General features: G+C 57.7%; 1 protein-coding gene across 1 annotated transcript; it reads right to left on the minus strand.

The window, feature by feature from the left end:
• On the minus strand, positions 1-14,964 carry ING5 (inhibitor of growth family member 5). Its single transcript, XM_018039728.1, has 8 exons — positions 14,874-14,964; positions 12,706-12,777; positions 7,341-7,507; positions 5,327-5,438; positions 5,071-5,164; positions 2,551-2,686; positions 1,786-1,847; positions 1-155 (listed from the first exon to the last, which is right to left on the minus strand). The coding sequence occupies exons 1-8, from the start codon at positions 14,908-14,910 to the stop codon at positions 113-115; spliced, it is 723 nt and encodes a 240-aa protein (XP_017895217.1). The 5' UTR covers positions 14,911-14,964; the 3' UTR covers positions 1-112.

Raw genomic sequence — 18,474 nt, forward strand, 5'->3', positions numbered from 1 at the left:
TGAGTTATTAAACATCGTCGGGAACAAGGTAGTTTAAAAATGAATGTAAAATATTGCAACATGAACAAGGGAATCCGTCAGCTTGCTCTTCCGGTCGAGTGTCCACCCAGCCTTACTTCTTCTTCCTCCTCTCCTGAACACAGCGCGGACAGAACCTGCGACCAGAAAGGCACCGTCAGGGGCCCCAGGAGGCAGGATGCCAGGCCCCTCCCAGTCTCCCGGCACAGCGGGACGCTGCAGCCACGGTGCTGGTGCTGGTGCCGGTGCCGGCACGGAGACGCAGACGGCGCAACCCTGCCGTGGGGGAAGGTCCGCCCGACACGCTGAGGCCGGGGAAGACCCGAGGCAGCGAGCGCAGCGGCGTGCACACACAAGCACTCCCGTCACCCGAGCGCATCGGCGCTCCCTGTGCGAGGACGTCGCCCCAGGAGCACACGGGAAGCAAGCTGCAGGTGCCAGGCAGCCCCACCAGGCAGGCGCAGACCCCCGCCCTCCCCAGGGGGCTCAGCGGCCCCACGGCTCTGGGCACGCAACTTCCCGAGGCCCCTCCCAGGGAACAGCTGATGCACCTGCGATGCGGCCGCCCGACCCCCGGCTCCCAGCGCTTGGTCCAGGGCCTGAGCACAGCCCACCAGCCCTGGGGTGGGGGGCCAGGAGCCTCGCTGCACTGAGGGTCACAGACCAGCTGGAAAGCAGCCTGCACTCTGCCCCCTCTGAAGGGAGACAGGGAGGCCAAGCGTCAGGCGGTCGGTGGCTGGGCCCAGCCCCGCCCCGCCCCGCCCCGCCTGTCCTGCTCCCTGCACCCAGTGGGGCGCGCATTCGCCTACACAGAAGGGAAAAATATTCTAGCGCCTACCAGCAAAGTCCTGCAAACAACTCAAACCCACCACGTGCAAAATCAAACCCAAGTCGCTCTCCCTGCCTCCCGCCCCAGGGCCAGCCCTCTCACCCCTTCTTCCCGGGGAGCTCAGCACAGGACCCCACCCCATCCCACACTGAGCCTGCTCCGGGCCACCAGGTTCCACCGGCTCTGCCTGCCAGGGCCCAGCCGGGTGGACACCACACGTGGCTCTGAGGCGCGCCTGCACCCCCTGCCCGGCCGTCCACTGCAGGCAGACGACACGGACAGTCCCTCGGACGGCCCACGCTCCGGGTCTACACAGGGTGCTGCTGGAGGGAGGCAGGCACGCGCGGACGCGCGGAGGACAGCGTCCCTAGGCCTTCGCTCGGCACAGCCAGCAGGACCAGGCTCTCTCGCACAGCAGAGCTGCGGCCGCCCGCACCTCTCCGGAACAGAGGACCCGGGCTCCAGGGGCGCCCAGCCCGAGCCTGGCCCTCAGCTGTCATCAGAGCTTCCCCAGGGAGAGTCCTTTGTGCCTTGTCTAGACCCACAGTCACCTCGGACTCCCTCAAGAACCAGAGCAGCTGCTGCCAGAGGGAAGCCCAGCTTGCACAAGGCGGGGGTCAGGGCACCAATATTTAAGAGTCGAAAATCACAGTAACTTTCAGCCAGCCGCCCCACCCCCGGCTCCTCACACCCGTCCAGCACCCACGGGTTCCGCCCACCAGGGAGTTCACGGTGCTGTGGTGTTCACCACTGAGAAACAGCCGCGTGGAAGCGGCTCAAACCCACGTGACTCGAGGTCGCTGTCACACAGGGGTGATGACAGACACGACCCAGTGAGGTGGGCAGCTGCCCCTCTGTAGCTCAGCCCCGGGCACCAGGATGGGCGCAGCAGGCAGTCCCCCCGCCCAGCCCACAAGCAAGTCCGGCGCCATACTGACCATTTTCCTTTGGGCTTCGTGGTCAGATCCACACAGGCAAAGTGGAACCACTCGATGGGGCACTGCAAGGAGAGCGAGCAGGCGGTCAGTGCTGCCCGCCCACCGCCCAGCCCTCCCGTCCAGAGGAGGCGGTGAGCGCTGCCCGCTGCCCGCCTGCTGCCCACCGCCCAGCCCTCCCGTCCAGAGGAGGCGGTGAGCGCTGCCCGCTGCCCGCCTGCTGCCCACCTGCCCCGCCCTCCCGTCCAGAGGAGGCGGTGAGCGCTGCCCGCTGCCCGCCTGCTGCCCACCGCCCAACCCTCCCGTCCAGAGGAGGCGGTGAGCGCTGCCCGCTGCCCGCCTGCTGCCCACCTGCCCCGCACTCCCGTCCAGAGGAGGCGGTGAGCGCTGCCCGCTGCCCGCCCGCTGCCCACCTGCCCCACACTCCTGTCCAGAGGAGGCGGTGAGCGCTGCCCACCTGCTGCCCAGCCCTCCCGTCCAGAGGAGGTGGTGAGCGCTGCCCACCCGCTGCCCACCTGCCCCACACTCCCGTCCAGAGGAGGCGGTGAGCGCTGCCCACCCGCTGCCCAGCCCTCCCATCCAGAGGAGGCGGTGAGCGCTGCCCACCTGCCGCCCACCTGCCCCGCACTCCCGTCCAGAGGCGGCGGTCAGTGCCGCCCAGCCCAGCCCAGCCCACGGCCCGCGCCCTTGTCCAGAGGCGGCGGTCAGTGCTGCCCGCCCGCCCGCCCGCCACCCAGCCCAGCCCAGCCCAGCCCAGCCCGCGCTCACGTCTGGGTTGTCGCAGCCGATCATCTCCCCGTAGGACACCTGGTGGCACAGGCAGTAGGTGGGCTCATTCGGGTCCACGGGCATGTCCAGCACGTCAGAGGGGTGCACAGACAGGATGGTGTCGGTGAACTCCGACCTGCGGGGTGACGGGTGGGGGGTTGGGGACAAACTGCCTGCGACAGCGCCCGGCAAGGGCGCGGCACAACGGCGCAGGCCGGTGCGGGGCAGGCGGTCACCACAAGTCCAGAGCAGTCCCCCAGAAGCAGGCCTGCTCCAGCCCCGCCCCCGCCCCAAGGCCGATAGCACCACGTGGGCGCCCGGCGACACCCGAGAGCACCCCCGAGCCCACCCAGACGCCCGGTGTCTGTGCAGCCCTGCAGCCCCACCCACCACCTGACTCCACCAGCACCTTCAGCTCAGAACCGCAGCATCCCTGCCCCAGCCTCCCCTGGGCTCTGCCTCTCGGGAACCAAGCAGCACCAGAGCCACCCTCTGTGCGCGGGGCCACTTCACCTGCCGGCCCCAGGAAGGAGCCCACCACCCTGCACCCGGCGGCTGCCCCAGGGCCCCCGAGCAGCCCAGCCAGACCAGGGCCGTCCACACCACCCCCAGGCCCCCACAGCACCCAGGCCAGCCCCGAGACCGCTGCCCACCACAGCTGCAGGGAGGGAAGGGGCTCGGAGGGACTCGACTCGCCTGGGTTTCAGCCTTCTAAAAGAATCCCACGAGCTCAGTGAGTGAAACAGTACCTTCCCATCAGCACAGAAGGAAAATCCTCCCTCCCCTACCCCCAGGTAAAAACTACAGGCACGTTCAGATATTCATCTGCTAAAGAGACGGCGCATCACACGAGGGATGCTGCAAAGGGAAAGCTAAGAGGCAGCGGCCAACCGGGCGACGTGAACACACCAACCGGGTTAACGGGAGGGATCCAGGTCCCTGAGGGACTGACTGCTCGCCCCTTCCTCGGGCACCGTGCCCCGGTCAGCTGCACCCCAGCCCCTCAACGTGGCCCGCACCCACGGGGCCGCTCCGACACCGCGGGCCCCGCACACAGCCACACCCGCGGTCCATCTACCGCACACCGCCACACAGAGGCTGCAGAGCCCAGCCCCTGGACTCCAACCAGCCAGCCTCTCCCAGGCCCCGTGACCAACCGGGGGAGCAGGAGCAGGAGAGCCTCGCCCGCAGGCGGCAGACGGGCGCTCTGGCTTCCCTGCCTCACCACCTTCCCACCAGCCCCCACCCGGCTCCGTCTACCTGCACCGCACGAGGGCGAGCCTTCGGGGACGCGCAGGCGCTGCCCTCTCCACGACCTGCGTGTGCCCGCAAGGTCAGACGAGGAGCAAACCGTGCGCCCTGAGGGACCGAGAACACAGCAATGGCCGCCAGGAGGGCTTCCTGCCGGGCCAGTGGCCAAGAAGCCGCCTGCCAGTGCAGCGGACACACGCTCGACCCCTGGGCGGCAGGCTCTTGCCTGGGAAAGCCCATGGACAGAAAGCCTGGCGGGCAGAGTCCATGGGGTTGCAGAGTCAGACACGACTTAAGAGGCTAACCACCACCAACCAGAAAGAGTGTGTACAAAAAGCATCAAATGCACAGAAGACCAGAGGTTTTGATGAACAAACAAGGGCTTTAAACACATGTTATGAAAGGAGCATAACTAAGACGTTCATGTATGGAGACGTTTAACTAAACTATGTGAAAAAAAAAGGGATCAAATGATGTTCTAGAACAAAAACCACAGTATGTGAAATTAACAGCTGAGCCTTGAGCAACATGGGTTTGAACTGTGTGATTTCACCTACACGTAGATTTTTTTCAGTAAATATGTGCTACAGTATTATGTGACCCTTGGATGTGGAACCTCAAATTCAAAAGGGTATCAGGTCAGCACACCTGCACAGGTGAGGGGGAGGGGCCGCTGCACACCTGCACAGGTGAGGGGGAGGGGCCGCTGCACACCTGCACAGGTGAGGGGGAGGGGCCGTGGTGCACCTGCACAGGTGAGGGGGAGGGGCCGTGGCGCACCTGCACAGGTGAGGGGGAGGGGCTGCGGCGCACCTGCACAGGTGAGGGGAGGGGCCGCTGCACACCTGCACATGTGAGGGGGGGGCTGCTGCACACCTGCACAGGTGAGGGGAGGGGCCGCTGCACACCTGCACACGTGAGGGGGGGGCTGCTGCACACCTGCACAGGTGAGGGGAGGGGCCGCTGCACACCTGCACACGTGAGGGGGGGGCGCTGCACACCTGCACAGGTGAGGGGGAGAGGCCACGGCGCACCTGCACAGGTGAGGGGGAGGGACCGCTGCACACCTGCACAGGTGAGGGGGGAGAGGCCACGGCGCACCTGCACAGGTGAGGGGGAGGGACCGCTGCACACCTGCACAGGTGAGGGGGGAGAGGCCACAGCGCACCTGCACAGGTGAGCACATCTGCAGCCTCAGCAGTGACTGGTGTTGTCATCCTGAGCAAACACAAATGTTCTCTGGGGAAAAAGAAAATGAGCACCTCTCACCCTCCTTTATGCTTCTTCTTCTTTGGGGTGTCATCTTCTGAGGTCCTCCTGCCGCGACCCCTGGAGCCCCTCTTTTCTTTCTGACCTCGACCTTCTGAAACAAGAAAGACCTCAACTTTGTTCACAGAATTCCTGAAGCAGGACAAGGTTTACCCAAATACAGTATTTACCGTGATATTCCTAACACATTTATCAGACAAACTTCTTCAAAACTCCATGGTTAACAGTAACAAAATGAAGAAAAATTAAGACTTGCTTTTTAGCCCCCGTCCTCCAGCGCTCTCAAAGTCGCTGCCCTCCAGCTTGTCCTTCAGGTCCGCCTCAAAGCGAGCCAGGTCTGCATCCAGCCTCCGGATGTGCTTGTCCACCTGCATGGAAGGACAATCACACAGTCCACGTGGCTCTCGGGGCCAAACGCCCTGGGGATCACAGACGCTCCCAGCGCCAGCCAGAGAGTGCCGTATGCTCTCGGGTGAGTCCTGACTTAACAAAGCTCTGCTAGAACAAGGCCCACTGTTTCCTAGTTGATGCAAAGGTCTTTTTTCTCCACATATGACCCATCAACAGAATAAAGCCTGCTGCTGCTGCTGCTGCTAAGTTACTTCAGTCGTGTCCGACTCTGTGCGACCTCATGGACGGCAGCCCACCAGACTCCTCCGTCCATGGGATTTTCCAGGCAAGAGTACTGGAGTGGGGAGCCACTGCCTTCTCTGAGAATAAAGCCTACTGGGGAGAAAAGCTTGAAGGGATGAGAAACAGCTGTGAGACGTGGAGTAAGGGCCGAGTACACTAGATACTGAATCTTAACGTAAAATGTGAAGAGCGCTCAGGTCCTTAAGTAGAAAATGACTTAAGTTTTAGGTTCCGGATGGAGCTGGAAGGAAGGAGAAAGAGGTGGGACATCACCCGTGACCACACAGGATAACACGGGAGGGGATGCTCCTGCTGAGCAGCTGCAGGGACATCACAAGAAAAGCGCCTGCTGGCACTGACAGGCACCCAACGCCCCCTGCGGCAGCTTCCCAAGCAGGAGCCACACGGCCCCTCCTGCGAGTGAACCAGAGTCCTTACCTTCATTATACATCAAAGAGAAAACAGGACTGCCTTAAGGATGCTGATCGCACCTAACTCTCAGGAAGACAGGCTGCTTACTCAAAGGACTTACTGCTTTAGAGCATCAAAACCCCAAACATAAGCATTAAGCTCTCCTTTGAGAGGCTTCTTTCTCAAACACAACCGAATTCGGGCTTTAATAAATCACTAGTCTTCCTGCGGGAGGTGAGGATGGGGCACATCAGACAGAACCCCATGTGAGCCACATCGTGAGCCTCAAGTGAGGCAGACCTGAGAGGGAGGTGGCCAGAACAAGCTCTAGGGCCTCACGGAAAGCTGATAAAAACGAACAGCAAATGTATATACACACGCGTAACTGAACAAGCCGAAGGGCACAGAACGCGAGGCTGCGCTAAGGCTCCCAGGAGGAGGACCCCTCCACGGCGCACCTTTGCGAGCCGCACCGCTCTGCCCCAGCCTGGCCTCCGCCTGCCCTGCCGCCCGGGGCAGCCTTCCTCGGCGCGTGGGGCGCGGCGGGCCTGGGGCGGCCCCGCTCACCAGCTCTCCCCGCCCCGCGGGCCTGGGGCGGCCCCGCTCACCAGCTCTCCCCGCCACGTGGGCCTGGGCGGCCCCGCTCCCCGGCTCCCCGCCGCCTGGCCGCCCGCTCCCCGGCTCCCCGCCGCCTGGGCTCCCCACCTCCCCGCCTCCACGCCGCCTGGGCCGCCCGCTCCCCGCCGCCTGGCCGCCCGCTCCCCGGCTCCCCGCTCCCCGCCGCCCGGCCGCCCGCTCCCCGCCTCCCCGCCGCCCGGCCGCCCGCTCCCCGCCTCCCCGCCGCCCGGCCGCCCGCTCCCCGCCGCCCGGCCGCCCGCTCCCCGCCTCCCCGCCGCCCGGCCGCCCGCTCCCCGCCTCCCCGCCGCCGGCCGCCCGCTCCCCGCCTCCCCGCCGCCCGGCCGCCCGCTCCCCGCCTCCCCGCCGCCCCGGCGCCCCGCTCCCCGCCTCCCCGCCGCCCGGCCGCCCGCTCCCCGCCTCCCCGCCGCCCGGCCGCCCGCTCCCCGCCTCCCCGCCGCCCGGCCGCCCGCTCCCCGCCTCCCCGCCGCCCGGCCGCCGCTCCCCCCCGCCTCCCCGCCGCCCGGCCGCCCGCTCCCCGCCTCCCCGCCGCCTGGCCGCCCGCTCCCCGCCTCCCCGCCTCCCCGCCTCGGGCCGGGGCGCCCGCTCACCATCTCGTAGGTCTGCATGGCCAGCTGCACCTTGTCGTCGCTGTACTCCTTGCACTTGTTGTAGGCGCTCTGGATCTTCTGCAGGTGCTCCACGCGCTGGTCCGAGGAAAGCGTCTTCACGGTGGAGATGTACTCCGCGGCCAGGATGTCAATCTCAGCTTTCTTATCTGAGAGAGAAACGGTTGAAGAGCTGTTCCCCGCGGGCGATCCGGGACAAGCTCACCAGACTGGCAACCAATAAAGCCTGATGGTGACCAGCTCCAGCAAAGAAGTGGTTGGCTCGAGCTGGCCGCCTGTGGTGGCAAGGGGAGCAGCCTTCCCAGACACGGCGGCTCGGGGCCACAGGCAGACACCGCAGCCGGGGCAGCGTGCCCAGGACAGCCCGCGAACGATGCGCGCCAGCAGGGGCTCCCTGCGCCTCCCTGGGCTCGCAGGAGGCCCCATTTGAATAGATGACGTGCTCACCTCACCTATGACCAGCATGCTACTCTCCGGGACACACCCGAAAGATTTAGAGGCCAGGATACACACGGGGAAACAGTCATAACCACAGATAACAAGAAGCAACTCAAACGTCCAATCTAGGATAAAACAAACAAGCTGCGGTCCACTCACAGAACAGAGCGCTGCTGCTGCTAAGTCGCTTCAGTCGTGTCCGGCTCTGTGCAACCCCACAGACGGCAGCCCACTAGGCTCCCCTGTCCCTGGAATTCTCCAGGCAAGGACACTGGGTGGGTTGCCATTTCCTTCTCCAATGCGTGAAAGTACGAAGTGAAAGGGAAGTCGCTCAGCGTGCCCGACCCTTAGCGCTACCCAGCAGTAAGAAGACACGGCAACACCAGCCAACCCCACTGACGCAAGGAAAACACACCCCACGTGACAATCCCATTGTCGTTAAGGGTGGAAACAGACGCAGCCGTTATGCTTCAGTTTAGAAGGATGAAAAAGCCACTCTTGCAGGTGATAACTCAGGGTGCACTCCTCACGGGAAGGGGGCCTGCTCAGGAGTCTCACAGGCCCTGGGCACCAGGGGCCCTATTTGTCCCTCTGGGGAAAGGGTCTCTGGGTGTTATTTGCTAAGCAATTTATAAATGTTTAAACCACTTCAGAATTCTTGCCTTGAGAACCCCATGAACAGTATGAAAAGGCAAAAAGATAGGACAATGAAAGATGAACTCCCCAGGTCGGTAGGTGCCCAATATGCTACTGGAGATCAGTGGAGACATAACTCAGGAAAGAACGAAAAAAATGGAGCCAAAGCAAAAACAATACCCAGCTGTGGATGTGACTGGTGATAGAAGCAAGGTCCGATGCTGTAAAGAGCAACATTGCATAGGAACCTGGAACGTTAGGTCCATGAATCAAGGCAAATTGGAAGTGGTCAAACAGGAGATGGCAAGGGTGAACGTCAACATTCTAGGAATCAGCGAACTAAAATGGACTGGAATGGGTGAATTTAACTCAGATGACCATTATATCTACTACTGCGGGCAGGAATCCCTCAGAAGAAATGGAGTAGCCATCATGGTCAACAAAAGAGTCTGAAATGCAGTACTTGGATGCAATCTCAAAAATGAGAGAATGATCTCTGTTCATTTCCAAGGCAAACCATTCAGTATCACGATAATCCAAATCTATGCCCCAACCAGTAATGCTGAAGAAGCTGAAGTTGAACGGTTCTATGAAGACCTACAAGACCTTCTAGAACTAATACCCCAAAAAGATGTCCCTTTCATTATAGGGGACTGGAATGCAAAAGTAGGAAGTCAGGAAACACCTTGAGTAATGGGCAAATTTGGTCTTAGAGCACAGAATGAAGCAGGGCAAAGGCTAAGAGAGTTTTTCCAAGAGAACGTACTGGTCATAGCAAACAACCTCTCCAACAACACAAGAGAAGACTCTACACATGGACATCACCAGATGGTCAACACCAAAATCAGACTGATTATATTCTTTGCAGCCAAAAATGGAGAAGCTCTGTATAGTCAGCAAAAACAAGACCGGGAGCTGACTGTAGCTCAGATCATGAACTCCTTATTGTCAAATTCAGACTTAAATTGAAGAAAGTGGGGAAAACCACTAGACCATTCAGGTATGACCTAAATCAAATCCCTTACGATTATACAGTAGAAGTGAGAAATAGATTTAAGAGACTAGATCTCATAGACAGAGTGCATGATGAACTATGGACGGAGGTTCGTGACATTGTACAGGAGACAGGGATCAAGACCATCCCCAAGAAAAAGAAATGCAAAAAAGCAAAATGGCTGTCTGGGGAGGCCTTACAAATAGCTGTGAAAAGGAGATAAGTGAAAAATAAAGGAGAAAAGGAAAGATATACCCATTTGAATGCAGAGTTCCAAAGAATAGCAAGGAGAGATAAGAAAGCCTTCCTCAGTGATCAGTGTAAAGAAACAGAGGAAAACAACAGAATGGGAAAGACTAGAGATCTCTTCAAGAAAATAAGAGATACCAAGGGAACATTTCATGCAAAGTTGGGGTCAATAAAGGACAAAAATGGTCTGGACCTAACAGAAACAGAAGATATTAAGAGGTGGCAAGAATACACAGAACTGTACGAAAAAGATCTTCATGACCCAGATAATCATGATGATGTGATCACTCACCTAGAGCCAGACATCCTGGAATGTGAAGTCAAGTGGGCCTTAGGAAGCATCACTATGAACAAAGCTAATGGAGGTGATGGAATTCCAGTGGAGCGATTTCAAATCCTGAAAGATGATGCTGTGAAAGTGCTGCCCTCAATATGCCAGCAAAGTTGGAAAACTCAGCAGTGGCCTAAGGACTGGAAAATGTCAGTTTTCATTCCAATCCCAAAGAAACGCAATGCCAAAGAATGCTCAAACTACCGCACAATTGCACTCATCTCACATGCTAGTAAAGTAATGCTCAAAATTCTCCAAGCCAGGCTTCAGCAGTACGTGAGCCATGAACTCCCTGATGTTCAAGTTGGCTTTAGAAAAGGCAGAGGAACCAGATATCAACTTGGCAACATCCGCTGGGTCATGGAAAAAGCAAGAGAGTTCCAGAAAAACATCTATTTCTGCTTTATTGACTATGCCAAAGCCTTTGACTGTGTGGATCACAATCAACTGTGGAAAATTCTGAAAGAGATGGGAATACCAGACCACCTGACCTGCCTCTTGAGAAATCTACATGCAGGTCAGGAAGCAATAGTTAGAACTGGACATGGAACAACAGACTGGTTCCAAATAGGAAAAGGAGCACGTCAAGGCTGTATACTATCACCCTGCTTATTTAACTGATATGCAGAGTACATCATGAGAAACGCTGGGCTGGAAGAAACACAAGCTGGAATCAAGATTGCTGGGAGGAATATCAATAACCTCAGATATGCAGATGACACCACCCTTATGGCAGAAAGTGAAGAGGAACTAAAAAGCCTATTGATGAAAGTGAGAGAGGAGAGTGGAAAAGTTGGCTTAAAGCTCAACATTCAGGAAACCAAGATCATGGCGTCTGGTCCCATCACTTCATGGCAAATAGATGGAGAAACCGTGGCAGATTTATTTCTTGGGGCTCCAAAATCATTATGGATGGTGACTGCAGCCATGAAATTAAAATACGCTTATTCCTTGGAAGGAAAGTTATGACCAACCTAGACAGCATATTAAAGAGCAGAGACATTACTTCGCCAACAAAGGTCCGTCTAGTCAAGGCTATGGTTTTTCCAGTGATCATGTGTGGATGTGAGAGCTGGACTGTGAAGAAAGCTGAGCACAGAAGAACTGATGCTTCTGAACTGTAGTGTTGGAGAGGACTCTTGAGAGTTCCTTGGACTACAAGGAGATCCAACCAGTCAATCCTAAAGGAGATAAGTCCTCAGTGTTCATTGGAAGGACTGATGTTGAAGGTGAAACTCCAATACTTTGGCCACCTGATGCGAAGAGCTGACTCATTGGAAAACACCCTGCTGCTGGGAAAGATTGAAGGTAGGAGAAGGGGATGTCGGAGGATGAGATCGCTGGATGGCATCACCGACTCGATGGGTGTGAGTTTGAGCAAACTCTGGCAGTTGGTGACGGACAGGGAGGCCTGGCGTGTTGCAGTCCATGGGGTCGCAAAGAGTCTGACACGATTGAGTGACTGAGCTGAACTGAACGCTTATTTCTGAATATAAGTGGTCTATCTCACAATAAAACAGGTCTCTGTATTCACTAGTCAGAAAGCTGTACCTCAGTCAAAAACCACAGTTACTCCAATCTCACAAAATATGTGCCCAACACAACATGTGATAAAAGTGTCCACGCCTAAGCACATCATCATCAAACGTAAAACCTCACAGATAAAGAGAAAGCCTAAAAGCTTCTAAACAGGAAAGTGGAAATAAAGATCACATTTTCAAAGGATCCGGAATCCGAATGCTAGCGGCCTTCTCAGTAGCAGCGCGGAAGCTGGCGGACGATGCAGAACAGCTGCCACGCTCGGGGGGAAGCGCAGGTCAACCTGGGGTTCTACACCCGGCCGACTGCTCACTGCTGCAGCTTCAGACACGCAACATTATTCACCCTCCCCTCTACCCTTTAAGGCTCCCCTGAAACAAAGGGGAAATCAAGACGCGGCACGCTTAACAGCCCAGCAAACAGGGCCCCACACGGAACAGCAGCCGCGGGAGAGGGAGGCCTGGGGCCAGGTGTGCACGGCAGGCCAGCCGGCGCGCTCCGGCGGCCCCCACGGAGGGCACACCGAGGGCTGGCAGGTGCCTGGCGCCGCGCACCAGGGAGCATGGAAGACGAACCGACCAGCAGAGCAGTGAGACGCCGAGAGGAAGTCAGGCCAAGCGGGCCACGTGCGCACAGCAGGCGGCCAGCTACCGACACAGGGGCCCTGATGGACAGGACGTCAGGACAGTGCGAACTCTGGCCCACGACACCCAGGGGATGGCGGGAAGGAGCTGTGTGCACATGAGCTGGCTGGGCGCAACCAAAGACGTCAGTCTTCACTTTCTGAAATAACTGAACAGCTAAAGTCTAAAACCAAAAGGAAATAAAGAAATGCAGCAAAAATGAGCTGCTCAGAAATAAGGAGTTAACACCAAAAGGCCCCAAAGCAGGGTATAAACTACACACAGAGTGTGAAAAGGGAAAATCTTTTAAAGAGAAGGTAACAAGTACTTTAACTGCAAGAGGGGATGAGGGTCATAAAGACGAAACGCAGGAGCAACAGGCACTCAGTTTGATTGCACAGACTTGGCACTCTGAGACGTCACCCCATGCCCGCAGCACCTCTGCCCCAGGTACCTGGAAGCGCAGCACCACCCCCAGGGTCCTGCCTTGGGGAGCTGCTCTCCCCACCCTGGCCGCACTGAAAGGCCTGCACCCACCTTCTGTCCTCTGGTCCAGCTCTCGCATCAGCTGGAAGTTCCTCTGAAGCTCACAGGGAAGGTTCTCGATACCTGAAACAGACACAGCAGGACAAAAGCTCACCTTCCCAGCCTCACAGCTCAAGGCCACAAGGGGTAAGCCCACTCCAGCTTCTGTTTGCTAGGGTTTGGAAACAAGAAGAATCAGGGTATCTTTTCCCAGCGACGTGCTCTAAACACTGAACACACCCTGGTACAAGCTGACGTGTTTGAGCACTTGTCAGAAACTCAAGAAGTTAGATTCAAACAGAGGACAGAGGGTGCCCATGCGACTCTCCCACCCCAGACCCCAGGCCTTGCAGACTCCTCCCTTGCAGACACCCCTTCACAGCGAACCAGCCCAAACCCCAGGGTCCTCCTCCAACTTTACTCTGAACTTGGGGCATGGGGAAGTACCAACCGGGGCTGTGTGGGGGAACGTGATGCAAAGATGGAGCTGCCCAACACAGAGGCACTGGCCACATGGGGCTACTTGAGCACCTGAAATGGGGCCAGTACCACAGACGGACTGAGTTTCCCATTTTATGAGAGTTTACTTAAAATTAAACAGACCAGGAAGGACAGCACAGGGAGGACCCTGCACGACATTGGTCTCCTGTCCCCACTGCCAGGCTCCTGGTCTGGGCCAAGCCAGGCCCCTGCCTGCAGCCAGGATGGGCCCCTCTCATCAAACAAAGCTGGTGCTTAAGCCCCATGGCGCCCTGGCTCAGCAGACACCGAGCGGACCCCTCAGAGCCTCTCTGTGGGACCCCGCCCCCCCCAGGTTCCTACTGCAGCAGTACCCCTGCACTCTCAGACGTGCTAGGCTCCTTCATGACCTTTAAACTCCTGTGTCCCATCTGACAGCATGTCCCAGGAAAATTCCTGGTGCACAGCAGGTGCTTAGGGAGTGAGCAGGGGCTTCTGTCCCCAAGCCTTCACACGGGTGCCCCGCAAAGGCCAGGATCATATTCCTCGGACTCTCCTCCTGGGCCCCACCAGGCAAGCACCAGGAAAGAGGAGGGCAAGCCGCAGTGCCCCCCCTACAGGCACCTGGGTGCTCTCCCACCCAGGACCTGTGCTCAGGCTGGGCCAGGACTGGGTGATCCCCTGCGGATCACCACAGTCTTCCCCAGAGCAGAGGTTCAATCCCTGCTCTCATCACCCTCAGGTGAGGGTCTGGGGGCTGTGATCCCCAGTACAGCACAGTGCTCTAGAGCCACGGGGCCCAACACCCACCAGCCCCACCCTCCCCAGGCCATGCCCCAGTGGAGGCCAGACTGGAGTCAGGACGAAGGACTCCCACGCGGGATCGCCGCTCTCCAGCAAGAGACCTTAACAAGCTACCCGGCTTCTGCAGGCAGCATCACCTGCTCTGTGAAATGTGGAGGAAAAAAGCCACCCGCTCAGGAGTTCTGCAGAGAGGGCAACATGTGCAACGCGTCGGGACATCTGGCCACGACGATGACCCCTGCCTTGAACACCCTAACCCCGGTCAGTAAGTAGCGCCCCCAGCCCCTGGGCTCGGACCGGTACCCTCAGTAACCCTCTGCGCCTGCATGCCTCGCAAATGCATGAAATGAGGCCTGGAACTGAGGCACAAGCAAAGTCACATCACAAGCAGGCAAAGAACCCCGAACTCCGAGGCCCTGGGCCCCCCCAAACCCGACCCAGAGTCCCAGGCGATTGGGACTCAACCATCTTGGTGGGCCAGTCCCGCCCCCAAGGCGGGGCGGGGCTCGGAGGGGCGGGGCCTGGCCAGAGGGGGCGGGTCCGACAGGGAAGAGAGCGGAGCCCAGCCGATAAGGGGCGGGGCCCCGCCCAGGAGGCCGGGTTCAAGGACGGGGAGGGCGGGGCCTGCAGGAAGGCGGGGCCGGGCCGCGCGGGCCCCGCCCCTTGGCGCCGGCCCCGCCCCGCCGTGACGCACCTGGAATTGGCGCGGCCGTGCCGGCGGGGCCCGCGCCGCCCGCCCCGCGCCCCTCCCTCGCCGCCCCGCCCGTCCCGCGCGCCCCCGCCGCCCCCGCCGCCGCCAGGCCACCCCGCCGCCCCCGCGTGCCCCGGGGCCCGCGCGCGGAGCCCGGCGCTCAGGGAAGCGCGGCAGGGGCGGCGGGGCGCGGGCGGCGGGCTGGGGCGGCGCGCGGGGCGCTTACTGTCCAGGTAGTGCTCCAAGTACATGGCGGTCGCCATCTTCGTCCGCGGCCGCGCTCCGGGTCTGCGCGGGCGGCGGCGCCGCGAGGGCCGGGGGCGGGGCCGGCTAGTCACTATTAATGAGCCGCGCGTGCTGATTGGGCGCCGGCCGGGCGGGGCCCCCGCCTCGGCTTCCGGCCGGGCCGCGCGCGGCCTCGCGCGGGGGCTGGGCGGGCTGCGCGGCCCTGGCGGGCGGGCGGGCCTGGTGCTCGGCCGGGGGGCCCGGGAGCGCGCCTAGCGCCTGGGGGGGCGACTTCCGGGGCGGGGGCCGGCGTTCTAAACCCCGGGCAGACGTGTAAAAGGGGGAACGCGTTCACTGGTTTGCTAGCTTTACCTGCGTTATACAAGCTCGGGCTGTACGGAGATGTACAGCTTCCCCACTCCCGGAGGCGCGGGCCTGCGATCGTCTTGCTCACCCTTCGATCCAAGTGATACCAATGTCTGTGCAACCATCCCCGCTCCATTTAATGCTTGGTGTGAAAATCACACGCACACTCCAGTGCACTGTTGCACACCACCCCTATTTTATTGTTTCGAGTAGATAAGTGTTCTTATTAATAGAATTTATTTTTAGAGCAGTTTTTGGCTCTCAGAAAAATTGACAAGAAAATACAAGAGTTCTTATATACCCCTTCCACGCATACACAGTTTTCCTTATGAACATTTTCCATGGCTGGTGCACATTTATTACAATAGATGAAACGATATTGATACATTATTATTAAGGTTTCCCCGCTAGCTCTGGTAAAGAACCCACCTGCCAACGCAGAAGACCCGCTTCGATCCCTGGGCCGCGAAGATCCCCTGGAGAAGGAAACGGCAACTCACTCCAGTATTCTTGCCATGGGATGACCCATGGACCAGACGAGGCTGGCGGGTTCCACTACGTAGGGTCACAAAGGAGTCAGACGCAACTTAGCGACTAAACAAACGGAAGTCCACGTTCACATTAGGGTTCATTCTGCGCTGTGCATTTATGTCAAGCGGCACCCATTGCAGTATCAAGTGTAGTAGTTGCTCTGCCCTAAAAATCAGCTGTTTCTCCCTCTCCCTACTGGGGAGCCCCTGGCAAACGCTGATCCTGCCACTGTCTCTAGTTCTGCCTTTCTCAGAATGTCATGTGGTTGAAATCATAGAATGTGTAGCCCTTTCAGGTTAGCTTCTTCCACCTAGTAACGTGCATTCTGAGTCTCCTCCATTCCTTTTCCTGGCCGGACAGCGTCTTTTTTTAATTCATCCGACTGCGTCAAGCATCGCAGCCCTCAGAGTCTTCACTGCATCATGTGGGGTCTGTCCTTGGGCGGCACAGACTCTGGTTGTGTCTCTTGGGCTCAGTAGTTGCAGGAAGCAGACTTTGTTGTTCCACAGCAGGTGGGATCTTAGTTCCCTGACCAGGGGTTGAACCCAGGTCCCTTGTATTGCAAGGCAGATTGTCAACCATTGGACCAAAAGGGAAGTCCTGCTCATCTCTTCTTAACACTGATAAACATTTCATTGTCTGTACCCCAGATTACTCTTCACCAATTGCTTGTGCCCAAGTTCTGTCAATTAGGGATAAAGCTCCTATAATCATACATGTCAGGTTTCTGGGGGCACACACTTCAATTCCTTTGGATAAATACCAAGAACTATCATTGCTGGATCAGACTGTGATGTTTAGCCTTGTGAGAAACTGCCAAATGGCCTTCCAGAGTGAGCTGCACCATTTTGTATTTCTACGAGCAATGAATGCAAGTCCCCGTGGCTCACATCGTCACCGGCATTTTGTGTTGTTAGTGTTTTGGTTTGGGGCCGTGCGAAAAGACGTGTAGTGGTATCTCCTTTTATTTCCAATCCTGGAAAGCCTGGCATGCTGCAGTCCATGGGGTGACAAAGAGCTGGACGTGTTTTAGCGACCAAACAATGACATGCAGTGTTGGGAACCTTTTCACATGCGTATCGCTGCCGGTATGTCTCTGGTGAGGAGTCTGTTCAGATTTTCTGCCCAGTTTTTAAAATTGAGCTGTTGGGTTTCTTAACTGGTGAGTCATACTATCCACTCTTCTACCATTTACATTTTTAACTTAATATTCTTCCCAAATTCTGGCCAGTTCAGTTCAGTTCACTCAGTCATGTCTGACTCTTTGCAACCTCGTGAACTGCAGCACGCCAGGCCTCCCTGTCCGTTACCAACTCCCGGAGTTCACCCAAACTCATGTCCATTGAGCTGGCGATGCCAGCCAGCCATCTCATGTTTCACCCAGCTTCATGTCATCCTGGTTACTGGATGCGTCTCACTGGGTCACTGTGCCATACTCTAACAGGCCCCTTATAGAAGAGCACTTTTCGGATGGTCTCCAGCTTCTCACCTCCATGAACGTTCTGGTGAACATTTGCTCAGACAGCTGCTTGTGTTTGTTTAGTTATCTACTGCTACATGGGAGACCTGTGAACTTAGTCGTCTAGAAGAAACAGTTTACTGAAGCTCACAACTTATATGAGTCAGGCATCCCAGCAAGGCTCAGTTGGGTTATTGTTTTGTTCTGTGCAATACGGTAAAGATCTCCAGAGCAGCTAGAAGGTGGCATTCAACTGGTACCTGCACCAGAGCACCTAGAGTGCAGCCTCTCCAGCCCAGAGCTTCTAGAGTTCTGAGAGGCCCCAGTGGAAGCTGCCAGACTCTGTGACCTCACCTGGGTCATCCCAAGATGACACCTCACCACATTCTGTTGGTCAGGTGAGTCCCTGGGGCCAACCCACACTCCAGGGGAGGGGAAGGTAGACCCATACTTCTCAATGGGAGGAGTAGCACTGTTGTGGCCATATTAATCAGCACATCGTCTTATTAGTTCTTTAAGATTAAGCTCAGAAATTGTATTGCTGGCTCAGAGGGCATGTTGTAAGTGCTGGTATTTCTAAATGCACTGGCCGAGGGGACAGTTAAACTGACACTCAACTGAGTATGTTTCTACTACAGTGAACCCTAGATTTCATCAGGCTTTATTATCTTTGCTTAACATGATATGGGGAAAAAAAAAAGAACCTCAGTGTCTGTGTCTCTCTGATTCTAAGTGTGGCTAAGCAGATTTTCACAATTTGTTGGCTGTAGTTATTCCATCACGGTATGTTCTTCCCCACCATCTGTGGAGAAACATAGGGTAGTGGCCTTCACATATCAAAGACACAAACAATCTGTCTTCTTTCATTCACATAAGAAGACTTGATGCATTCTGCTACAAAGACCACTTTGCTGTTTAGTTGCTAAGTCAGGTCCGACTCCTTTGCGATCCCACGGACTGTAGCCCGCCAGGCTCCTCTGCCCATGAGATTTCTCAGGCAAGGATATTGGAGTGGGCCCACCATTTCGTTCTCCAGGGGATCCTCCCGACCCAGGAATCTAAACCCACATCTTCTGCACTGGTAGGCAGACTCTACCAGCGAGCCACCAGGGAAGCCCAAAGGCCGCTTTAGAAACTGCAGATGAGCGGTGACTCCCTCACTGTTGTCGACTGAAGGAAAAAACTGCACAACCTAAACATTAAGGATCAAGTTTCATCTGGAGGACTGAGAGACTGCTTTGAGGAG

The sequence above is a fragment of the Capra hircus genome, chromosome 3 (assembly GCF_001704415.2).
Source record: "Capra hircus breed San Clemente chromosome 3, ASM170441v1, whole genome shotgun sequence".
Taxonomy (NCBI): domain Eukaryota; kingdom Metazoa; phylum Chordata; class Mammalia; order Artiodactyla; family Bovidae; genus Capra; species Capra hircus.

Bases quoted from the DNA above. Each gene is read 5' to 3' on its own strand.
- ING5 (XM_018039728.1), bottom strand. From the start codon at position 14,910: ATGGCGACCGCCATGTACTTGGAGCACTACCTGGACA. The intron at 7,508-12,705 runs GTGGGTGCAGGC...TTTCTCTCTCAG, and splicing joins GCTGGACCAGAGGACAGAAG to ATAAGAAAGCTGAGATTGAC. The intron at 1,848-2,550 runs GTGAGCGCGGGC...CTCTCCTTGCAG, and splicing joins TCGGCTGCGACAACCCAGAC to TGCCCCATCGAGTGGTTCCA.